Source organism: Glarea lozoyensis (assembly GCF_000409485.1).
Source record: "Glarea lozoyensis ATCC 20868 chromosome Unknown GLAREA14, whole genome shotgun sequence".
Lineage (NCBI taxonomy): Eukaryota > Fungi > Ascomycota > Leotiomycetes > Helotiales > Helotiaceae > Glarea > Glarea lozoyensis.
The window spans coordinates 1,559,067-1,583,105 of NW_007360988.1; the positions used below are offsets into that span (position 1 = coordinate 1,559,067).

The 24,039-nt window shown below is 47.0% G+C and overlaps 8 protein-coding genes across 8 annotated transcripts; 7 read left to right on the plus strand and 1 right to left on the minus strand.

Annotated features, from left to right (window-relative positions):
• Positions 1-3,201: 3,201 nt before the first annotated feature.
• GLAREA_07119 (uncharacterized protein) lies at positions 3,202-3,447 on the plus strand (the record flags this gene model as incomplete). Its single annotated transcript, XM_008081067.1, has 1 exon — positions 3,202-3,447. The coding sequence occupies one exon, from the start codon at positions 3,202-3,204 to the stop codon at positions 3,445-3,447; it is 246 nt and encodes an 81-aa protein (XP_008079258.1).
• Positions 3,448-5,390: 1,943 nt separating this feature from the next.
• Positions 5,391-6,860, plus strand: GLAREA_07120 (Protein kinase-like (PK-like); the record flags this gene model as incomplete). The annotated part of the gene is made up of 6 exons (XM_008081068.1): positions 5,391-5,436; positions 5,492-5,664; positions 5,713-5,796; positions 5,865-6,213; positions 6,270-6,668; positions 6,727-6,860. 6 exons carry the CDS (start codon positions 5,391-5,393, stop codon positions 6,858-6,860), a joined length of 1,185 nt encoding a protein of 394 aa, XP_008079259.1.
• A 1,115-nt stretch (positions 6,861-7,975) lies between these two features.
• Positions 7,976-10,684, plus strand: GLAREA_07121 (ARM repeat-containing protein; the record flags this gene model as incomplete). The annotated part of the gene is made up of 4 exons (XM_008081069.1): positions 7,976-8,060; positions 8,193-8,662; positions 8,715-9,789; positions 9,837-10,684. 4 exons carry the CDS (start codon positions 7,976-7,978, stop codon positions 10,682-10,684), a joined length of 2,478 nt encoding a protein of 825 aa, XP_008079260.1.
• Positions 10,685-11,333: 649 nt separating this feature from the next.
• Positions 11,334-12,494, minus strand: GLAREA_07122 (RNA-binding, RBD; the record flags this gene model as incomplete). The annotated part of the gene is made up of 3 exons (XM_008081070.1): positions 11,334-12,125; positions 12,179-12,422; positions 12,475-12,494. 3 exons carry the CDS (start codon positions 12,492-12,494, stop codon positions 11,334-11,336), a joined length of 1,056 nt encoding a protein of 351 aa, XP_008079261.1.
• Positions 12,495-13,062: 568 nt separating this feature from the next.
• Positions 13,063-14,864, plus strand: GLAREA_07123 (Mitochondrial carrier; the record flags this gene model as incomplete). Its single annotated transcript, XM_008081071.1, has 5 exons — positions 13,063-13,190; positions 13,250-13,278; positions 13,329-13,365; positions 13,842-13,953; positions 14,028-14,864. The coding sequence occupies 5 exons, from the start codon at positions 13,063-13,065 to the stop codon at positions 14,862-14,864; spliced, it is 1,143 nt and encodes a 380-aa protein (XP_008079262.1).
• Positions 14,865-15,232: 368 nt separating this feature from the next.
• On the plus strand, positions 15,233-16,619 carry GLAREA_07124 (uncharacterized protein; the record flags this gene model as incomplete). The annotated part of the gene is made up of 3 exons (XM_008081072.1): positions 15,233-15,985; positions 16,039-16,269; positions 16,347-16,619. The coding sequence occupies 3 exons, from the start codon at positions 15,233-15,235 to the stop codon at positions 16,617-16,619; spliced, it is 1,257 nt and encodes a 418-aa protein (XP_008079263.1).
• A 1,139-nt stretch (positions 16,620-17,758) lies between these two features.
• On the plus strand, positions 17,759-19,083 carry GLAREA_07125 (uncharacterized protein; the record flags this gene model as incomplete). Its single annotated transcript, XM_008081073.1, has 3 exons — positions 17,759-17,883; positions 17,965-18,564; positions 18,615-19,083. 3 exons carry the CDS (start codon positions 17,759-17,761, stop codon positions 19,081-19,083), a joined length of 1,194 nt encoding a protein of 397 aa, XP_008079264.1.
• Positions 19,084-19,968: 885 nt separating this feature from the next.
• Positions 19,969-22,386, plus strand: GLAREA_07126 (uncharacterized protein; the record flags this gene model as incomplete). The annotated part of the gene is made up of 1 exon (XM_008081074.1): positions 19,969-22,386. The coding sequence occupies one exon, from the start codon at positions 19,969-19,971 to the stop codon at positions 22,384-22,386; it is 2,418 nt and encodes an 805-aa protein (XP_008079265.1).
• Between the last annotated feature and the right edge of the window lie 1,653 nt (positions 22,387-24,039).

Here is a 24,039-nt window from a genome sequence, read left to right on the forward strand (position 1 = left end):
GGAGCCAATATGAATTCTATTTGTGATCCAGCATGATGTTCAAAATCGTATCTTTGGACGCGGTCTGGAGCTATACTCTGCGTTGTTGCTAGAAAATGGATAGTCGTAAGTCAACTTGTGTAGGAGAGCTCCCACATCTCGAGAGACAAATATCTTCTTTCTGGAAAATGTCTCAACCGTAGACATTGTTGTGCTCCTGGCAAGTGATATGGACTGAAGACATGAGATTATTATTTTCCCTTCTGGTGTAGTACTGGTTGCACTCACTGGCAGGCCATATCTCCGGCTTGTGCCACGGCTTGTGAGAGCTTGCGTTGGATTGGATACACATATGCGAGCCTACCTCAGGATACGGGCAGAATGGTGAACCCAGATACTCGCCCAAGTCAGCTGTGAACGTTAGTGATGCGAGTGGTTACCTGCGTATATGTCGGAGTTGCGTCCAAGTCACGGCTCTTTGCTTTATCTGGACCACAGACTCTGTACCTGTGTAATCTGCTTGGAATGAGGCTGGAGGGCCATAATCGACACCCGAACCTGTGAATGAGGCTTTCGTAGTGGCTCTACGTACTTGCCGAGCACAGAAGGCCTGGACCTAATCTGAAGAGTTAGAAGCGGAAGATCGATCTCATCACTTGTACCAGGCCGCTGGATGGTGTCACGATGTACTCGGAACTAAAGATTGGCGTTGCTCCGACTCTCGACTCATAGCGGCGTTTTGTGTCTACTTCTGCCCATGAGGTTTTGTCCCAAAAGGCATTTAGAATACTCGCCTACGTGAACTGAGACAAAGGGGGACTGGTCACGAGCAGTTTCTGGAGCACTGAATGTGTCCAGAAGTGGATCGACGAAGGGGTAGAACGAGGTTTGTTGGTCTCTTCGCTAGCCGATGTCTTTTGCTATTTCGATCCCGTCGCCCCAGCTTGCATGTGGCTGAAGGATGTGAGGTTAGCGTTTGAAGAATCCCATGAGAAAACCATGTCTCTGGAAGAGAAACTCCTGAAAGCTTCCCGTTTTTGGCTGGCGGGCGTGGAAACTCGTGACACTCTTCCGCTCCGCAAGGAGAATGAAGCTATCGATAGCTGTCGCACCGTCATTTCATTGGCCAATGAACCTAAGCGCAAGAAACACTATCCGGGTCAAGACGCCAGAGAGAAACACACGGCCGTTTGGTACGAAAGGTACGTAGGACTTCCGGCAAGCTGGTACCTTCGCCTATTGGCTTGCGTGGTCTGCTTTGTTCACAACTCCTGGCGAGGCACGGCGCGTCTGGATCACACTGCCAGTGCCATGTCGTCGCCGTCTCGAACCTCCAAGTTCGTGAGATGACCAAACAATGAGATTAATATTAGCTTATTAGCTTAACCTGCAATAGCCGTGCTGGATCACGGGTCGAAAAACAAACTACGTGAGCTGAAGTCGTTAACGACAACCGAACCTCCTCGCTTCACAAACTATGGTGGGTACTGTTGCGTAATAGGTTAACATTGATTTTTGACTTCCGGCACCTCGCCGGTCACCGTATTTTTGCACATTCTTCATACGCCTAGTCCTGCCTTATTTGCAGATTAAGCTTGTCTAAGAAGCCTGGTCTTTTGCCGCTCCGATATCAGGTTATTTTAATGTTCTGACAGTCCGTAATGGGAGCACAAATGGTGCTGTCCTCCGGACCAAACAACAGGTTATCAAACGCCATACTCTGCACATACGCTCATCGACGTGACACCACGGCTTACAATTCTGCTTTGCTGGTGTCGCTGGCCTGTCTGTGCTCAGATGGATCGATCCACCGGCCACGAGCTTGTCAAAGATTTCCGAGTGGTGGTTCAGGGAGGGCAACGGCGTGAACTAGTGTTACTAGCAAAGGCAATTGAAATTCGCTGAAATGACAATTGCTAAGTTCGTTGGTCCTGTACCACGAGTGCAAGCCGGGCGATGTCTTTAAAGTTCTAGACACAAGCACCATCCCAACAGGCACTTGAATTGGCTCCCACAATTGACCGCCAGTGTATGCGTTGTAATTGATGATATGTTACAGCTTTAGCGAATAACGGGGACCTGGGCAAGTCGGCATGATGGCCATCAAGTACATCCTTACCGCAAGGCACACAAGGCTGTCCGTAGCATGTGTTGGAGTCGGTGGAAAGTGCTTTGATCGAGCAAGCAATCATGCCAGACGGCGAAGTTGATGGCAGAGCCTCCCCGCCAACAGGTCGTCCAGCGAGTTGTCGCTTGTTAGCTACGAGTATGGGACTACATCTGGGCGAGCACTTAGATGCTGCACCTGCCCACCATATGACCCGGTGTTGTGAATGCAAGAGCTGGAATCCAAGGGATCTCACAATAGTCTTCTTGTGTCATCTCGCATCTAAGATTTGAGAGCTGCATGATGCCAAACTCATGTGTATCCGACAGTATTGCGCTGTCTTCAGCGACTATTTGGGAAACTTACTCGCTCAGTCGCTGCCATCGACCCGGTTCCCTGTGAGTTAACAGACCACAACATATGGACTTCGATTCAGCAAGCTTCCTTCCACAACACCAATAAGTGTGACCTTGGCCGTTGATGGGCCAGAAAGGGGTTTACCAGATGGGCAGAGATGAGCTGGATTGGCGTCACGTCCCGGCTTAAAGAGGATTTCTGTGCGAAGGACACACAGGTTTCTAAACCCGAGTGGCTCTTGCTATCCAGTGCCTTTCCAAGCATTAGCTCGATTGAGTATGCTCTATATTTGGTTCTGAGGAGTCGAAACAGCTACTATATGATTCTATTGCTGCATCTTTGTCATGCGAAGAGCACCATTCCTGAGCTACCTTTCCAGCGCGTTTTTGCTTCTTGATGTCGTGTCCAAGAGGATGCCAATGGCATAAACCGCTGCACGCTAGGTGCGAGTACCTGAGCGAGAAGAGCCCAGCGATGCACAAGGTCCCAGAAACGGTAATCAGCTCAAGCTGCTGGGTGTGGTTGAAGGCATTGCTGCTGGTGAGGTTGGGTTTGCAATAGGTCATATTGGTGCTCATAAAGCTATCTGCTGCGAAGATGCGATACGCTTATGCACTTCGGACTGCATTTGGAGGGGGGGAAGATGCAGTGCTGGTTTGCTTGATACGCTGACGCTCGAGGCGCGTGCTGAACCGCGTCAGAATTGGTCCCATGATCTCGAGTGCCTTTTTTGCCCCGCCACGAAGGCCAGGGAAGCCATGGCGGCACCGACGCTTTGCCCAAATGGTGGAGGCAAAGTTGAGGGTACGGGAGGGGAGGGACAGGGGACGAGGGAAATGGCGAGCAGCGATGACGAGGAGCTGGAAATAAAGGAGATGTTTAGAGGGGAAGGGAAAAGAGGAGGTAAAAATGGGACCTTATTGCGGGTGACAGTGGAGGGAGTGTGCTGTGCTGTGAGGACAGGAAATCATGAAAATGAGGTTAACGATGCTGGCGTTTACTGAGACCAACATCAAATTGTGCAGATTGAACTGTAACTGTTGCTTTCCGGCGTCCGGAACGGGTCAGAATGTTAAATTCATTGCAGGAAGGACTCTTTGCTCTCTGTCATTACCTACGGCACTCTCCCTCCACTGCGAATTACCCCTCAATCTAGCTCTTTGTCCATGACAGCTTGTTCTGCCAACTACACAACGTGAAAGAACTGTCAACACCCCGTCATCATACACCATTTGTCGGAGAAACACTTGGAGGCAGAGAGGCTCAAAAACTTGCAAGTCACGATATGGCCAGGCTGCTTGCTGGCTGTGTTTTGAGACAAGACGAAATGGTGATTTATGGCGGTGGTCTCCTTCTGGACCTCCCGATCTGGCCGCCTTGGACACCCCGCCAGCGGGAACTTGTCTTCCAATTGACCTGTGAAACACATTTGATAAATCATCAAATTTAGACCCTTGTTATTCGCTAGAACTAACTACTTAAGCTTGTACATTATTCACGCCTCGTAGTGTTATTATTCTTTTGCTCCTGTTGTTTTAAGGGCACGTGGTGCATTTCCGTGACTACGGTAACTATCTGATTCCGGCTGGAAAACAATACCAGCCATATCATTGTCAACCAGCATCTTTCTCCATCTGCATCCACAAACTCGATCCATCAACCGATCCATCAACCTCGCCAGCATCCGGTAACAAATAAAGGATATTTACACCTTGTGTCTCTCTCCCCCAGCAAAACCCAAGCCCTGGCCGCTGCGGCAGGGTTGCGAAAACAACGTCAGTCCAGCCAACGTTTTAGCGCTACGGTAAGCGAGTTCACCCAGGTGCAGGGTCACCTAGTCAGTAGCAGCCCACCAGGCTCATCACCAGGGCAGTCGACGGTCGTCGATAGTCAAACTCCAAATCTTCTACACCTACATACAAATCCTAACTCCTCCAGTGCTCTTGACCCCAAGAGTCCCCCTCGACCTTTACTCCTCCTATTCTCCTAGGACCTCATGCAAATCTATCCGCAAGCTGAACGGACCTCTCTGTGACCTTCGCCCTCGAGTCACCCATACTCACCATTGCCCTCCTCCCGACTCATCTGCCTCCTCGTCGACTTGGGCCGTTCCCGCGCTCCCAATAACTTCAAAGCTGCCAGTACGAGCGAGCTGTCTGCTGCACATCATTCACCACCATATCCACCCACACTCACACGAGGTCCACGGCCACGCCCACCCAGCACCCCCGGAAACCCTCCCATTCGAGTGAGCAATACGACGTTGTGCGTCCTGTCGTCCGCCGTACCCGCCAATATCAGCTGTCGACTAAACCAGAAGCGCCTTTTGAGACCACTGATCGCTCTCCAACGGCCGTCCAGTTCGCCAACCACCGTCTCGAAATCCTCTCCAGGGCCCACTGATTTAGACCCAACCTGCTCCTCTTTCCTGTCGAGCGCGTGAGCATAGCCAGTCTTTCGGGCCAAGCAGCTACAGCACCTAAGCACCTAAGCAACTTACTGCTGGCTCCTGTTCTCCTCTCACACTTTACTCCATCATACCTCTCCATCTCCTCCGCACGCTCAACCTATTCCGCCCGTATCATATCGAAACAACCACCACACAACACCGACTCCGACAGACGACATTCCTCGCATTCTTCTTGTGACCCCTCTGCCGACAGATCCACGACTAGTCAATCCAAACGCCTTGTCTTCAGCCTCAGAGACGACTCGAAATCTTGCCCGCTAAGCAAATAAATACCCTTCACCTCATCTTGGTGGGGACTGCTATCACGTTACGACCAGACTCGCGAACAATTGCAGATTCGACCCCATTGCTCTTCACCCTCTACCCCACGCTCAATTGCCCATCACGGACTTCACGAGGTTGTCGAATCCCCTCCTCTACATCCTCCTCGCATTCAGCCCACCAAATCCCCGGTAGTAAATCGTTTTGGAGCTCAAGATGTCGCAGAACCGGCCGGCTCCCTTTACGAGTTTGAGAATGGGAGGTAAGATCATCTCCCAACCCCTCGCTACCCCGCGCTTTTGCTAATGATGCAATAGAGGTTATTCGTGAAAAGGTGCAAGATGGTGTCACCGGCGAGACTCGGGATATGCAGTATACTCAGTGCAAGATCGTGGGCAACGGATCCTTTGGTGTCGTTTTCCAGACGAAGCTCTCTCCTTCCGGCGAGGATGCTGCGATCAAGCGTGTTCTCCAAGACAAGCGATTCAAGGTAATTCAAACAAATGGTGAGTGATTAGCACATGCTGACTTGGCATAGAATCGTGAGCTTCAGATCATGCGAATTGTGCGCCATCCAAATATCGTTGAGCTGAAGGCCTTTTATTACTCGAACGGTGAACGCGTAAGTTGTTCCATGGGACCTTATAGATTGCTGCACTCTCAGCAACGGGTAGATGCTAACAATTACAGAAGGACGAGGTATACCTTAATTTGGTACAGGAATATGTTCCCGAAACTGTGTATCGTGCCTCGAGATACTTCAACAAGATGAAAACTACCATGCCTATTCTAGAGGTCAAACTTTACATCTATCAACTCTTCCGCGCACTCGCATATATCCATTCTCAAGGAATTTGTCATCGCGATATCAAGCCACAAAATTTGTTGTTGGATCCAAGCACTGGGGTTTTGAAGCTATGTGATTTCGGTAGCGCCAAGATTCTTGTTGAGAATGAGCCAAACGTCTCTTACATTTGTTCCCGATATTACAGAGCGCCAGAGTTGATCTTTGGTGCCACCAATTACACCACCAAAATTGGTTAGTATCTAATTCATGTGAAACAGCGTAGGGATTTTGCTAACGTCCAATCTTAGATGTGTGGTCCACAGGGTGCGTTATGGCAGAGTTGATGCTGGGCCAACCACTGTTCCCAGGAGAGTCTGGCATCGATCAACTTGTCGAGATTATCAAAGTTCTCGGCACTCCGACCCGCGATCAGATCCGAACCATGAATCCAAACTACATGGAGCATAAATTCCCCCAAATCAAGCCTCACCCATTCAGCAAAGTCTTCCGCAAGGCTGACGGTGATGCAATTGATCTGATCTCCTGCCTTCTTGAATACACACCAACCGAACGACTTTCAGCGATCGATGCGATGGTTCATCCATTCTTTGACGAGCTCAGAAATCCATCTACCCGTCTTCCCGATTCTCGTCATCCAAACGGACCCATCAAGGATTTGCCCATATTGTTTGACTTTTCTCGACATGGTGAGTCTATTTTTGTTTTCGTAAAATGTGGTACAAATCGGTCGCTAATCATCATTAGAACTCTCAATTGCACCCCCATTAAACGCACGCCTGGTTCCACAGCACGTCAAGTCGGTTTTGGCGGGACGCGGGCTCGACATTGATCATTTCACCCCTATGAATAAGGAGGAGATGATGGCACGATTAGATTGAGATGCCTGATGCAAATGATTGACGACTAAATGCTTTCCTGTCGCTCAGCATTCGACTCTTCATCACGGGTCATGTTTTCTGAGCGTCTTGCTCAGCCACCATACAACAGCATATTTCGTGCCCTGCAAGAGTTCAGTTATACCCGCGCAGGCTAGAATGAATTTGTGAGAATACGTATCGAGAGACATGGCGAGATGACGGAGATTATGATGGTTATGTGTTACGGTTTGCGAAGAATACCCAGGAGACGGAACTTCTTTTCGAAAGACCTCACTTCCAACAACGGCATTCTTTGACCTCGGCAGCGGATCCTTCGTGGGCCGACATCACTCCTCAGATATAGATCACGGATTATTTTGTTTACGAGGACTTTACCACTTCGACAACCTCGTTTTAGACTTGTTGCATGAGGAACCCCAAGGTGTTTTACTTTCCATTCTTCTTGTCCTATTATGGCGACCTTTTTACGACAGCGAGCAGACAGGTGGCTGGTCTCCGTTTCCTCGACATCCAAAGATTCAGGCGTCTTAAATTTGATGGCACTTTTGCGGCCAACGATTTGCATGGACTGGGATAATATTTTGTGATGGATGGCAATACAGCCTCGGATGGGTACGGCGAAAAGATTCCTTTTCTTTGATTTGGGTGCCTCTATGGCCATCAAAAGGGTTTGCTGTAGCAATGGTCACAGAGATTTTCCACAAATGAGACTTATGAATACAATTGGTTTGTAAATTCAGTTATGTGTTCGTGTTTGTGACCACTTATTGCAAAGCAATCAATTCTTCTCTTCTTAGCATCCTATTAACTATTGTTCACCCATGGCATTTGTCAAAATAATAAACGACTTGGCCATGTGTATACTGGTGAGAAATATGCATTTTTAGCACTCACTGATCGAGCAGCGGCTCAGAGCTTTACTTAAACAATCGCCAGTTGTGTACCTAGGTAGGTGGCAGCTCTCTGCGACACGTGATCGAAACGCGCTTCTCAGCTCACATTCGCGTAACCTGAGGCATATGTGGTGTTTAGCTGACGAGCTCCCTCAGTAACAACGATTTTTGATGTTTGCTCTCCCAAGGATTTAATCTCGCGCCACCTCATTTTGAAGTATCATGGCAGACTATGATAGGGGACCAAGAGATGGGGGACGAGGGCGAGGAAATTACAACAATAACAATAGAAAGAGAAGATACAGAGGTACGTAGCAATTGGTACCTAAACAGCTATAGGTGTTCTGCCTTGTCTGCGGTAACGGGTTGTGTTCTTACGCTTTATGCAAAGAACTATAAAATTCAGGTTGGTGGAATATTGCTGACACTAGAAGTACAGATGATGACGATTTTGACCGTCGTCCGCAGCGTCGACGTTACGAAGAACCACTCTCTGTCAAGGTCCGCAGACAATTACTCTCAATCGCCGAATCCGCTTTGAAACGTGTCGAAGATGAAATCGTGTCGATCGCAAAGACCGTCTGTGATAATTATGAGGACGAAGAATTACGGAACTCTTTCTACGATCTGGTTATTCAATTGGTTGTGGAACAGCCCTTCAAAACCCCTTTTGTCGCGGCTGTGGTGTTGGTCGTCAATACTATGAGAGCCGAGATGGTCGCAGAGATACTCAAGAGGGCGACGGAAAGGGTCAACACCTGTGTTCAAATGGGCGAGTGGAGGGAGACAAAATTACTTATGAAGTTTCTTGGGGGGTTGCAGGGTGCGTTGGAGGGAGATGGGGTTTGGCTTGTGTTGCAGGACCTTTTGAGTAAAGCAATAGACCTGCAGACCGAGAACAACGAAGAGGTAAGTTCTCTTGTGGGTAATATGCCAGGAAGCATGCTGATCTTTTGGCAAGACCATTGGACCGGAGTTGGTCAAGATTATCCTCTTTACGATACCATACATTATGGCTTCTTCGGCTACCGACATGCAAGAAAAGGCGGCGGGAATGGTTGAAAACGCAGATATTATTGCGAGTGAACCACATGTGCTGCAAGCGCTTGTTGATCCTTATCCTGGCAACGGAAATGAAGAGGCTACGGCGCCGAATGGTGTACTCAGTTTGCTACAGAAGCAGCTACAGGGCGAGGCTGCGAATGGATGGGAACTGAGCTGTCTTCCACGACCTTGGAAAGTTTTGCTCGAAACTGAGCAAGAGAATCCTCTAGCTTCTACAACAAAGCATCCACTTCCAGCGATTGTAATTCCAGAGGCGGTCACTGCTGGTCCCAGACCACTATTCCCAGAACTCTACTTCTCAGTTTACGCTCACCAGGATGTCGAGACAGTACCGCCTATGACCGATATTGCGTCTTGTTTACTGCGAGATGCTTTAGTTGATACTATTAACATTCTCGACTTTAACCGAAATGCTACTGCCCGCTTCCTGATCGATATCGACTGCTATTTTTCTCCAGACACATTTGTTAAGCGAGCTACTCCTTTCGATAGACTACGAGATGTCGAAGGAGACAAGTCAACTTGGAAACCCGAAGATGTAGCAGTCGATGCTGTTTTCTCCCAACTTTTCCAACTACCCAGTCCGGAACACAAGCTGGTGTACTATCATTCGATCTTGACCGAGTCTTGCAAACTTGCCCCTGCCGCTATTGCTCCCAGTCTTGGTCGTGCCATTCGATTTCTCTACCGGAATGTTGACTCCATGGATCTAGAACTTAGCTATAGGTTCATGGACTGGTTCGCTCATCACTTGAGTAATTTTGGATTTACCTGGAAATGGACTGAGTGGATCGATGATGTTGAGCTTCCAGGCACAGATCCTAAGAAAGCGTTCATCGAGGGTGCTTTGGATAAGGAAATTCGATTGAGTTTCGCTCAAAGAATCAAGGGTACTCTCCCTGCGCCATATCAACAGTTGATCACTGAAGGAAAGGAGAAGGATACGCCCGACTTCAAGTACAACGATGATGGTAAGCTTCTGAAACTCATTTGCTGATTCAAAGCTAACAAATCATAGCTGTTCCTTTCGCACAAGAGGGACGTGCTATTCTGGCGCTTCTCAAGAGGAAAGCGCCGGAGGATGAAATTCAACCAGTTATTGATCAAATTCGCCAACTAGCTCTCGACATGAATCTTCCTGATCCGCTCGTGCCGTCGACCGATGCTTACATGACCTCGATTTGCTATATAGGATCGAAATCCCTGTCTCATGTCCTCTCTTCTATCGAACGATGCCGCGAACGCCTGCTCGCTATCGGTCCACGCTCGTCAGACGCTAGAAAGCAGATCATCGACTCTGTAATGGATTACTGGAAGGACCAGCCTGGAATTGGTGTCAACATCGTCGATAAACTACTAAACTACACGATTCTTTCTCCAGGTTCCGTCATCGAATGGGCGGTTTCTCAACACGGAAACCGACTATCTATGTCCTATGTGTACGAAATGGTCTCTCTTACCATCGGAAAAGTAACCGGTCGCACCCGTCAAGTTGTCCGTAGCTCCAAAGTTCCTGGCCTCACCGCGGAGCAGCGCACTTTGGTCGTCCAAAGCATGCAAGCTGAGCGAAAGAGCATGAAAGATCTCTTTGCTCTTATGGAAGATTCTCTTGTGTCATGGGCCACGGGCTCGAAAGACCAGGTCATGCAATCTGGAGATGGGACGTCGGATGAGGAAGCTGTCATCAGACAATGGGGCGAGCGATGGCTTAGGGTTTTCAGGAGGAAATATGCAGTTGAGGAGGCGTGGTTTGTCGAGGTTGAGAAAGTCCCTGTCATTGATGTCGCTCCTGGAGAGGGTGTGCTAGCAAACGGCAACGCGGATAAGGTGGACGAGGTTGAGATGAAGGATGATGGTATTGAGTAGGATGGTTATCGGGGAACTTTGCTATCCAAATACCCGAACATCTAGAGGTGTGGCTACAAACAAAAAACAGCATTGGAAAACGGGAGATTCACATCTGTATGATTTGGTTTTCACTTCTAGATTGAAAATTTTCTGTACGATCCTTGGTTTTTCTTGTACAGATAGTGTGCGTGGGCAGTGAGGGATGGGTGTTATGGGTCGCAAGCATAGCGATGATGAAAAAGCATTTACATTTGATGTTTCTTGTTCCATTTTTGATTCGGGGTCCGCGATGTTACATTTCCTAGACGACTCCGAAAAATATTCGGTTTTCAAATACGCGAGATAGGTTTCCAGTTGTTTTGTCATGTAGAGAATATCCCTGAGATCACCGTACGTTGAGCTGTTTCACAAATTTTGAATTGCTTTTCTTTGATATGGTATGGTATCTCTCATGTCACATTCTTTTATACATGGAATCTAGGCTTAAATTGCCCGTTGTTTCCTCGACTGCCTCTAATATCATCGGAGCAAATCGTGTCGCCTTTGCGGGTGAGACCCAGACCCAGTCCATTTCTCAGAATCTGCGTCTTCCAAGCCTGTGAACCGCAACACTCTCTTGTACCCATTGAGCGTAATTCTTTATTTCTACTCGATCTTCCATAGCTCATTACCGCCGAGCATATCCTGGCGGTCCTTGCTGCTGCTGTGGAGGAAATCCAGGTGGAGGCATAAAGCCTTGTGGCATACCACCAGGAGGACCAAACCCAGCCGGCATCCCACCTGGTGGTCCAAAGCCCGGTGGTGGCATCTGTCCCGGCACGAATCCAGGAGGGTGGTAATCTTGTGGCCCGCCATATCCGACTTGCGAAGGTGGTGGTCTCTGCGGTAGCCCACTCGGTGGAGGGGGCAACGGTGCATTCGGTCTCTGCTGTGGTGGTGGGACTGAATTGTAACCTCCATTCGGCCGTCCCCCAAATCCTGGTGGCATTGCGCCTGGTGGTGGTCCAACCATTCCCGGTCCTCCCATTGACGGATCAATCATCGCCGCTGGAGCAGCTGGGATATTTCCACTCATTAACAGCTGCGCTGGCATCTGCGGTAGGTCTGGTACCACATTATGTTTCTTTGCTTGACTAGCGAGCATTCTCTCTGCTTCGTCACCATGTCTCTCTCCCTTTCCGTCTTTTTTGTACGCGTATTGTACGCTGATGTCTTTGTTCATGAGGTATTGGCCGTTCATATTCGCAATCGCGTCATCTGAAGCTTCGAAGTTAGAGTATGATACGAATCCGTATCCTTTTGACAGGCCGGCTTCGTCGCGCGCAATTTTTGGAGGCGATATAAGGGAGCCGAAACGGGAAAATGTATCGTAGAGTGTTTTTTCGTCGACCATTGGATCCAAATTTCCGATGAAGAGTTCTGCGCCTACTTCTACCGTCTTTTGCTTGTCTGCTGAAGCCTATTCCGTACCCATTAGCATGCGACTCCTTATATAGACCAGGCGCAACATACCTTGTTCACTCGTATTGGCTTTCCATATAATCGCACTTGGTTCATTATACGCGCAGCATATTCTGCATCTTCTTCACTAATGAATTCCACGAATCCATAACCTTGGTGGGTTTGCGTTACGCGGTCCTTCGGGAGATGGACGTTGACTATCCGGCCAGCTTGAAGCATGAGTTCCCATACCAAACTATCCGTGACTCGCTCGTCGATATTTCCTATGTATACTGTCGCTTCCTTGTCTTGTTCCCTTGTGAAGTGTTAGCATACTGGGCTTTTGTGAGGGGAGTTGGATTGAATACCAATGCCTTGCTCCTGACATGATGGGCCAATTGTGATTGAAAATGTAACAAGGCCAAAAGTCCGGTGCGTTATGATATTCGATATCCACCAGAGATACAGAAGAAAGACAACTCGTAATAGAGGTAGAAAGCTAAATTCTCAGTCTTTTGGAATTCGTGTAAAGCTTTGGTCTTGCGAGGCTCGCGAGGCTGGACACTTTTTCCCATGTAGGCGGATCAGCAGCCTAGTCCTAAAGGAGTATATATTTGAAGATTTTTGAATTTGTGTACGACAGCACACATGAGGTGTTGAAACTATTGACTTTAAAGAACCTTTCATATGTTGCGATCTGTCTTTTATTTTTGGTTTGCACGAATCTCAATTAATTGCGTTCTGTTCCAGCTGTCTGTTGCTTTCCCCAGATTCGCTTACCTAAATTTCGAAGCAACGGGGACGGGCGCATTGGACTTTTTCTCAGACCAAGTCAACCCAGATACATCAACCAAAGGAAATTTGTCTTCAGCAGCTTGTAAGTTTACTCTTCGGAGTCTTTCCTTCCTGCCTACTATTTTATAAGCTAACGGTATCAGCTTCCAAAACCCGCGAAAATGAACATGCAACTGTCAGAAGAAAGCAAGGTCCCGATCCCCCTTCTTCCCCCAGTATTGCTTCGACTGACATATACACAGGAGCGCATCGGCAAGGTCATTGACTTCTCTCGCGTCGCTATCCACTAGTGAGTATACCTCTTTAGCAGTAACGGAAGACTTCGGATCTTATACTAATAATGTCCAGTGGTTATCTTCCTTTGATTATCTATCTCGGTACGCCTTTTCGAATAATCGACGCAGCGTTTTGATACTGACTAAATCAGGATATACTCGCAGCGAACCTCGTCCATCTCTCATTAGGTACGGCTCTTATTCTGTCTGGCTTTCCGGACGATGAGGATAGTTATTGACATTCGTGGCAGATTGTTCTCTCCCCTCGCATAAACACCCACCACTTCGATACGAACTATTTCGCAAACATAAGGAGATAACGACGGCGTGTATAAGACAATTCACAGGGTTGGGGATGCCGGATTGTCATGTAGCATAAGGAGGCGTAACTAGGGCACCAGATCACCGGGATTGGATGGATGGCGCATCGTGTACAAACATAACTGTACCAATACATGAAACATAATTGTAAAAATCCACCTCTTACAGAACCTCGTACCTGTTACAAACAATACCAAAAACACTGTCGGAGGATATCCGCTCCTGTGACGTCTTAAAATTGATTCGACAGAAGATTTCTAATCCACCTCGGTAAACCTTCTCAAGAAACTTCCCGTCGACTTTAGACATTATTTTCCAATGCTCCGGCAGAACAATGATAACAGGACAGCCACCCTGATGACCGACAACCATGCGCGAATTCCTCCCGCGCTGGTCGAGACGATCGCAGGACTCTCTGCAGGCACAGTTTCAACCCTAGCGGTCCATCCTCTAGACGTGATTAAAACGCGCTTACAAAGTAGATTTTCCCTTCACATACTTGCTACACAGACTGACATCACAAAGTTCAGCGCAATACTTCCACCGTTCCTGTTACCGCATATGGCATCTTCAAAGGATTGATTGCGAATGACCGGCCAATACAGAGACTGTATCGAGGTTTGACGCCGAATTTGATTGGAAATGCTAGCAGTTGGGCTATTTTCTTCTATTTCAAATCTGTCGTCGAGAGCCAGCTCTTGCAGTTCCACAATCGCCCTACCGCCAAGATAGGCCCTGAGAAGACACATCTTACGCCTGCTGATTATTTCCTCGCATCTGGAATCTCTGGAACCATAATTACGCTTACGACGAATCCACTATGGGTTCTCAAGACTCGAATGTTGAGTTCGGATAAGGGAACCGAAGGAGCTTATGAGGGATTATGGCAGGGAACACGACAAATGTGGAAGACTGAGGGTGTTCGAGGGTTCTACAGAGGTGTTGGTGTCAGTTTGATTGGCAATAGTCATGGCGCGATTCAATTTGCTGTCTACGAGCCCTTGAAAAACATATGGAGAAACCATTTCAACGACAAATTCCATTCCAGCACAGAAGACAAGCAAGAAGAGAAGATGGGAAACGCAGCTACGTTGGTCATTAGTGGGTCTGCTAAGATAATTGCTGGAACAGTCACCTACCCATATCAGGTCATTCGGAGTCGGCTGCAGACCTACCACGCCGACGAGAAATTTGGAAAGGGAATTCGTGGAGTGACTCTCAAGGTTTGGCAAGAAGATGGATGGAGGGGGTTTTACAAAGGCCTAGGAACAAACATTGTGAGGGTCTTACCCGCGACGTGGGTTACTTTCTTGGTCTATGAGAATGTTAGGTACTATGTGCCGCTTTGGAATAACCAGAGGCTTTGATTGAAACCATATAACTCCATCAAGTAATCTTGAAGCATCTGATATATTCGACATAGCAATGCCCAGTGCCCAGCGTGTGCCGTCATATTTCTATAACTTCTGATTTAGCCATCTCCGCTTCTCTGTATCTTTCGATTTGGTTTGTTGAAGCAGAAATCAAAACTTCGTTCTACAGCCTCAACCGCCTTAGAAAATATGGAATAATAAATAGAGCGCCTCTTTATTAACAGCTTCCTTAGGGAAATACCATCACGCCTTATGCCGGTACTAAGGGTGGGGCCGATGCGATGTCAAACGACGGGCCGCAGGGATTGATAACGCGGGAGCTTCCAACAATTTTTTGAACCAGTTTCAACATCCAACGCATCATGTCAACGACGCGCCTTACCTTCCTATACCCTCATCTTTTCCGGTCAATCAGGGTCAGTGAAGTAGCGTCACAATCACTTCAATCAAAGAGCCGGACATTACCTCCATCGTGTCGAAAACCGAGGGGCTTCGTAACGACGAGAAAGAGCGAGCAACGATTTGTGCGACGACATGGAAAAGCCGTAGAGCCCTTTCTGGCAGAAGGGGAAACTGGAGAAAACACGAAAGTTCTTACTCCAAGCGAGACGGTAACAAGCAGTCCATCAGGCAAAGATTTGAGTCCGGATCCCAATGACACGAGCAAAGCGGCAGAAGCTCAGGACAAGTCTACTCCTGCGCCCAAGGAGCCCTCGGCCTCCGAGCCCTTATCGGACGAGGTGATTGCAGCAGAACGGTTACCAGGCGACGATGGGAAGTACGTGGAAGATATGGAAGCAAAACAAAAAGCGGATAGGGCTGCAGCGGGGGCAAGTACAAAACCACCCGCAAGTGAGAAGAAGTCACCCACGGAAACCATCCTTGAAATGCCACCCCCTCCCACCGCAGAGGAAGAAAACGCCTCCAAACCTCCACACCTCCAGACTCCTCCATATGTCCATCATTTCGACACGTACTCCCTAGTACAACAGGTCGAGCAAGGCGGGTTCACGAATGACCAAAGTATCACTGCAATGAAGGCTGTTAGGGGTTTATTGGCTTTAAATTTAGATGTTGCTAAAGCAGGTCTCGTGAGCAAAAGCGACGTTGAGAATGTAAGACAGTCAAGGGGCGGGAAATACTTAGAGTGTTGTCTAACATGCTACAGGAAAGTTATCTCTTTCGCGCCGCTTGCTCAGAGCTGAAAACAGAGGTTGAAAACTCTCGAAAAGCTAGTGAAGAAGCCATGCGCCGAGAAAGAACACTCCTACAACACGAAGTGGATATTTTGAATCAAAAACTCACGCAAGAAGTTTTAACTCTTAAAGACGAGTTGAAAGGGATGTTCGATGATCGAAAAATGGCTGTTCGACAAGAACAACGGGCCATGGAGAGTGCTGTAAGTTGACTGGGGAACATTTCTCAACATTCTAGGTACTAGATTAGTCTTCAATTGATCATGCTAATATAATCCAGATTCAAGAACTAAATTACAAAATTACGGTTTCTCTTAACAGTGACAGCAAGTCCGAGGTTGAGGGACTCCGCTGGGTATTGACCAGGCGGTCTGTGATGGGTATTTTGTTCATGGCATTCATGGTGTTGACATCGCTGCGCTATGCCAGTTACAAGTCACATGAAGATGAGGAACTGAGGAAAAAAGCAGCGAGGTCGAAGAAGGAAGAGCCGCTCCCCCATTTCGAAGATCTCCCCGCGCATAGAGTCGCAGAAATCTTGACGGCGAATTAAGGCCGCGCAGCACAGAGATACCTTGTCCGATTTACGTCGTCAGCTCCTAGATACCCAATACGATTACCATTACCAGCAAAATTGGACATCGTTCCGTTGGAGAACCCCTGCTCGAAGCAGTGTTCTTTGAGTATAATGCTTCTGTGATCCTTGAAATACGAAATCATCTTAAGCGAAACTCCTCAAACGACATGAGCATGCGTCGGAGCTGAGCGACCCGAGGGCTTTCTACAAAATTCACTAGCAGGAGAAAACTTGGTACTCTTGTCAGTTCTTTGCGTTACATGTCTCGACACACCAAATCAACGAGGATGCACGTGCGGAATACCACCCCCTGCCAATCTCACTCATGCAACCCAAACAAGAAATTTTAATTCCACTTACTGATCGAAGTGACACACAACACGTTACTTCAGCCTCTTGCAGCCCAGCCCAAGGACATCTTTACCTTGAGTTTTTCTTTACGAGTTGTCGAATAACGAGGAGATACTGGCCCTTGTAAGACCTGTGCATTCACTTGAGCCATCGATGAAAACGAAATCTGGCCCGTCTTCGCCATTGCAGTAATCTGGCCGCTCGCTTTGGTTTTCCTGGGCACCTGGTAGAACACGTTCAACGCCTTGTCGATCAACTGCAGCGGAAAGCCTAGCACTTACAGATCGGGGTCGGCGCCTCACAATATCAGGAGTACGTGATTGATTCTGTTGACCAACGGCCGAAAATTGTGCTCAGAAGCCAGCAAGTCGTTTAGCTCTTTGGAATCAGCAACCTGGGACTCTGCGCCACCTATCAGATTTCAAGCTCAAAAGCTCTGTACGACCGAGTAGGAGCGATGAGCGGTGATCCATCTGGGTCCGGGTCCGGCACTCTGAGTAATTTTTGGCAGCGTTCTACGGATAAGTTGAATCCGAAGAAATTCAAATTCGTATCCAATGCTGCGAAAACGGGGAATAATGGTAATCAATATTTCTTCTTTGGTGATGTCTCTATCGAGAGTTGTAGTGTCTAAGTTTGTAATTGGTCAAATGTACTGTATCTTTTGTCTTAAGGCAATTGGTAGTCCCCCTTCATCTCCATCTAGTGTACACTGAGAGCCTATCGGCCCACCATCTCTCCAATATTTTGCCTCTTTGAGGACCATGCCTCGAAGTCTTCGATCAATTACTAAAAGTGTGTCACTCATAGCTAACGAAACAACCGATGGCGCCTCTGCTGCTCTTAACGCTAAACAGCATCGGAGGGCTCAGGTTCGGAAAGCTCAAATGTGAGTACTTCTTCGGAAGTTCGGTTGCTTGCCCACAGTTGGTTACATGGTTATTCAATGGGGGTGCTAATATAAGTACAGAGAACATCGGCAAAGGAAAGCCAACTATGTCAAGCATCTCGAGCAAGATATCATTGATCTTCGGGAAATGATTGCTGCTGCAGAAACGGAAGCTATATTGACTCAGCAAGAGAACGAGGGAATCAGAAACGCAATGCATTCAGCCCAGATTCCTGTTTCTGTTGCAAGTGTTGTCTTACAGATTGCAACGGCACAGGCGCCCTCCTTCACCTTCCAGTCGGACAATGATCCAGCACAATTGGCATCTCAAAGTCTCAACATTAACACTTCGGTTACGTCTCAGCCTCTACCGCTAGATGAGGAGCTTGCTTGGCTTTCACAAGGCTCTGGTAGCTCGATAGTCAGTACAATATTTGATGAGATGCTGTCACAGACTATCCTGAAAGTCAATCCTCCACCGGGATCAAACAATGGCACAGGAACAAGACCTTCTCCTAGGTCAGGTAATTCTCCTCATGTTCGCAGTAGATCCGGTGCTAGTTTTGGTTATGGGAGGAGTCCATCTGCTGGCCCTCCAAGACACCGAAGAGGGGCTTCGCTTCAATTAGTCAAAAAGGAGGAAGTAGATGTATCGACATTTGCTGTAAATTTCATCCTTGCGTAAGATCCATTTCACTACCCAAGTCACTATTTTTCTAACATTTATCTAGGCTCGAGCATCCATGCCGCACCCACTTTCATGCGTCCTCCGAGAATTTCGATCCGGAGGGCGACCCCTCAGGTCACGAACTCCTCGCTTCGACGGTCCTCTATCACAATGCGCCGGCATCAGTGTTTCCTACGCTCTCTGCCGCTGTACCGGTACCTTCTTGGACCATCCCCTCCTCTTCGGCATCGACGCTTCAAAAACTTGAAGAAATGTCTCGCTCCTTGCCCAAACAGGACTGGGAGGTTACACCCGTCCAAGCATGGTTTCTCATGGTCGACAGATATGGCATTGAGAAGGTTGTGAATGGCGAGGGCGTGGAAAAGATGAGGCAAGGTCTTGCACAATTGGTGGAGTGTTTTGCTTTCGGAGCTGTGATGGACGAGAGCCGTTTCTGGGAGGTCGTACAAAATGCATTGGGAGACGGTTCAGGGGGACTTGGACAGGGTGACGGATTTGGTGGAGCTATATGAGATGCACAACTTCGCAACTTTGGGTGAAAACCTTCCTATTTCAAGCATTGTGAAGATCTGATACATCTTATAGTGATAGTTGGATATATCGAATGGAGACGCTCCGGCATAATGTATAAAGCGTTGGGTTTTACATATTGCGGCTGTTTAGGGTTCGATATCCTCGATGGAGTATAGAGACTTAACGTTCTGGAACAGCTTTATATTTGTTCATTGATCAGTCATATTTGTTTCACTCATATAGTCAAGCACGTCGATGCTTCGCCTCAAAATTTGCAGTCCCTAACATTTCACAAAATATAAAAACATACCTATTTTGAACTGAAGCAGCTTATTGTAAACAGCTATGGGATTTTGTTTGCATCGATATTCAATTTGAATAATATCAATAGGAATCTTTCTGTGAGGGTTGGTGATCCGGGGGTCTTCTAGAAAAAGTCTTCGTATTTGTGTGCGTAGAGGTTTTGTTGTATGTCGCAAAAACCTTCGACCCCCATTTTGGGTAAGTTATCAATTCACAAAACAATTGGCACTCGAGTCGACACATGATGCTCAATTCAGCACAAAATCAATTCCTTCGTTTAATGATTTAGTAAACAGGAAATTTGTTATAATTTGCTAAAACATTTGAACTTTCAAAAGTCTCAGATGTCGAAATTCTGTTGATGTCGTTGGATATCTGAAGTCGGATTCTGAAGCCTTCCCCACAAGGCTGCATATGCTTCACCTCACATTCTGGCCAGACCTCGAACCTTGCTGATCGCCGTTACAACAACCTGCTCATAGCATAGGACCACGAGAGTTTCGGAATTTTCATGCAGCAGATAATTGTCATTCAACTATGATAATACCTTGACCTCCGCATCAATTGCGTCTTCCTCCAAAATGGCATCCTCGACCCTCTCTCCTACAACCACAACCACTGCCTCCGCCGCGTTTCTCGCTCCCCTTCCTCAAGTTCGTCAATTCCACCGACAGTTGACTACCTCTCTCGACGAAAAAAATGCGCGTCTTCGCACTCTCGTTGGCGGTTCTTACCGGCAACTACTCGGGACCGCCGAAATGATATTGGAAATGCGGGAGAACATTGATGTAGTGGAAGAGAAATTGGGGAAAGTAGGAAAGGGATGTGGAAGGACTGTGATAGGGGATATGGCGAGAGGATTAGCGACATTAGAGGGTGAAAGGGAAAGAGCGGGTTTGGAGTGGGCGAGTAGAGTTAAGACGCTGGGAGCCACAGCGTTGGTTATCGGGAGACTGTTGAAGAAGGGTGGTGGTGAGGATAGGGTTGTAAGGGCTAAAAATCTCTTGACTGCGGCAAAGGTGCTAGTCTTAAGCAGGTTGTTGCTCAAAAGTGTTGGAGATTTGGCAGCTACCCGATCGAAGGGTGATAGGGAGGTAGTGGAGGAAATGAGACGGAAGCTGGCTGGATCGAAGAGGAGACTGGGGAGAGCGATTAACAAGACACTGGAGAAGACGGATGGGGATCAAAACAGGGAAGACTTGGTGCTGGCACTTTCGGCGTACAGTCTTGCAACTAGTTCGGGCGCGAAAGATGTGCTGCAGCATTTTTTAAGAAGGATTAGAGGCACAGCACTGGCATTAGCTTTTGATGATGAGGATGAGCATGTTGAGAGACACGTTCCCGGCGTCATCAAAGCTCTTGAATTATACACCAGAACTTTGTTAGATGTTCAGGCTTTGGTTCCTAGACGACTTTCGGAAGCACTAGCAGGACTCAAGTCGAAGCCTCTCTTGAAAGATCCTGCGCTTCGAGATGTTGAAGGTCTACGACTGGATGTGTGCGAAAAGTGGTTTGGTGAGGAGATTCTCTTCTTTACCCCGTACATCAGACATGACGATCTCGAAGTTTCGTTAGCAGTCGAGACACTTCACAAATGGGCAAAGGGAGCCTCCGAAGTGCTCCTCTCCGGCTTCACCGAGTCTCTCTCAAAATCCAACGAATTCAAACATGTTGTCGACTTACGAACTCGCATCCTTCAAATCTGGATCAAGGACGGTGGGAGAGCACGAGGTTTTGATCCGTCTATTCTCCTCGACGGACTTAGGGAAGCGATCAACGATCGACTTATCTCACTCATTGAGACCCGGCTGAAAAAGCTTCATTTAGTAGCCACAGAGGTCTCTGGCACTTTATCATCTTGGTCGACGCAGAGACCAGAGACACATACATCCCTCTGGGATTCCTCAATGCTAGACTTTGAAATCACATCAGGCGCAACATTATTCAAAGAATCCATAATCGCACGCACTCACGGGCGAAGTGATGCCGTCTCTCGAGTTTTTAAAGGATATCAAACATGGCGCCATCTCACCGATGAGATTTCTACTATTATGGCGCAACTCAAGAAACAGCGGTGGGATGATAATCTTGAGGATATCGAGGATGACGATGTTCTTGAGTCTAGGAATACTCTTTTGAGTACTGAGGATCCAAACATGTTGCAAGAACACTTGAACGAGTGTCTGACAAAAGCTTACAAAGATCTTGACGCTAGACTCAAGGAGTTGTTGGAGCTACATGGTGATGATGCCGAAGCTTCTATATACATCCTTCGTATTATCCGCGATCTTAGATCTGAATTGCCGAACCACGAATCTCTTCATTCTTTTGGCCTTGCGCTTATACCCACACTCCACGAACGTCTTGCTACAAACGTAACGCTGGGTCCAATTGAAAGCTTTTCGAAGACATTGAGAAAGAAGAAGGTAGTAGGAAGGGCGTTGTGGGAGGGAAAGCCTGAGTTGCCGGTTCAGCCCTCACCAGGGACATTTAAGTTGTTGGATCAATTGATGAAGGCGATGGTGAGTGTGGGTGGTGATTTGTGGAGTGCCGTCGCTGTGGGCGTCTTAAAAGATAAGATGAGCAGCGACATTGCTGAGCTATGGACCGAAGCGTTGCAAGAGGTTGAAGCCAAAGAAGAGCAGACCAACGGCGAGGATGAGAAGATTACTGAATCCCCGCAATTACTATCGACATCTCAACCTTCTTCTCCTACTTCTTCTCCTACCGATAACGCTCCCCCGCCGTCAATACCCGTACCACAACCTTCTCCCGCCCAGAGAAAAGATCTGTTCATACAATTCCTCTTTGACATATTGCTTCTCCAACTCTCACTTGCTTCTGCACAGGCCAAGGAGAGTAGCTCTGATAAATTCGTCAAGTTGGGCGACAAGATTAAGAAAGAAATCAGTCTTGAACCTGGTGAAGAGAAAAGGCTAAAAGCCAGTGCGGAGGAGTATTGGAAGAGGAGTGGGCTGTTGTTTGGGCTGTTATTATAATTAGAAATCCAATAAAGTCGTGAAAGATTTAGGACATAAATCAATTAAAGCATAAATCCGTTATGTCTAATGGGGCCTTTTAGATCAAAATTATAACTTGGTAAGACTCTGAGAGAACTAAAGCTATTTGCTATGTCGAATTAATGGCAAATAAAATGTGGAGTCTCAAAACACAAGATCATCTGAAAGGCTTGGATGTGTATTCTACCCCCTTCCAAAAAAACCACACTTTCTTCCTTGGTTCCCGAAGACCAAGTGAAAATGCTGAATTCATATGACCAAAATAATAATCATTGTCTAAGCCATGTTTATTCATGGGTACTTTTTGATTGCACAAACGAATTACACAATTCTCTTTCAGACCTTCCTTTACCATAACCACCTACTGCACACTGAAACACAGCACTACAAGTTAATTCCATACACAACGATTATAGCTTCAAAATCTATCCACAAACACGGGAGATACTTACATGGACTTGCTGGAAGTGGTTCTATTATTATTAGTACGTGACAGGCTACTGATGCGGACTTTTGGAATTCTATGTAAGAGAACGAATTGTTGATTTTGAGAGGATTTTAAGAAAATACTTTGGCAAGTAGATAACTTTGTCATCGAATTTGATTTTGTTGCCAAAATCAAACATGTGGTGTGTTTTCTCTAGCTTCTGTATATAGAGATATACTGTATATCAATCCCCCAGAAACAACTTAAGCATCATTCCATTCAAGAAACCTGTATACTTCAATCTATCACATACCATTCAAGCTTATCACGTAGCCAGTCTTTGTCACCCTTACTACATTAGTGTTGTTAAAAGAATAATCAATCTATTTAAACTAATTGTAAGTAGTGTAGTGTAGAGTATAGTATGAATAGTCAATAATTATTTTGAGGAGAGTATAAATAGTATCCATTACTCTACTCTACTCACTTAACACACTGGCCACATTTCACATTCACTATAAAAACAATCAATTGAAACTCCACTCCTCCGTCAAACCAACTTTGGCTTTCAAGCTGTTCTCCGAAAAGCCTTTTCGCCCCACGACATCATTGGACTTGTGAATTCAATATATCTATTACTACGTAAAAGGTTAATGATAATTGCTATAAGACCTTTGTATAAGGGATACAATTTTTGATGTTGAAATAAGAAAGTAGTGTTGCTGTCACCGAATTGTATGTTGTTGCCGGAACGAGATAATTAGTATATCCCCTCTCTTATTCCCTCTATTTTTGTCATTATGTACCATCTATATCACATACTTTAGGCGTCTCCCGACAATACACCCACGAAATCATCACACACCAACCCGACTTTCATCCCCATAGCTATATTATCTGCTCACGATCGAAATTCCGGGTAGCAGTCTCGCTATCCAACAAGCAATACCCAGCAATACATTATGCTTTCCAACCAGATTTTATCCATAAACGCGGACTCTGTCTTCACGAAACTGCAATTCATACCGTGTTTCTAGGGCTACGCGACCATTATCCATGTGCCATCACAAAGTCGTATTAAATCAACAGTCTGTTTCAGCTCGATTATTTATTAGAATAACGTATATAAAACCCCATGAGCTTTGTACGACTCAAGTACCCTTTAGGAAGCCATTAGGGATAGAGTCTGAAATGCCCCGGTCAGT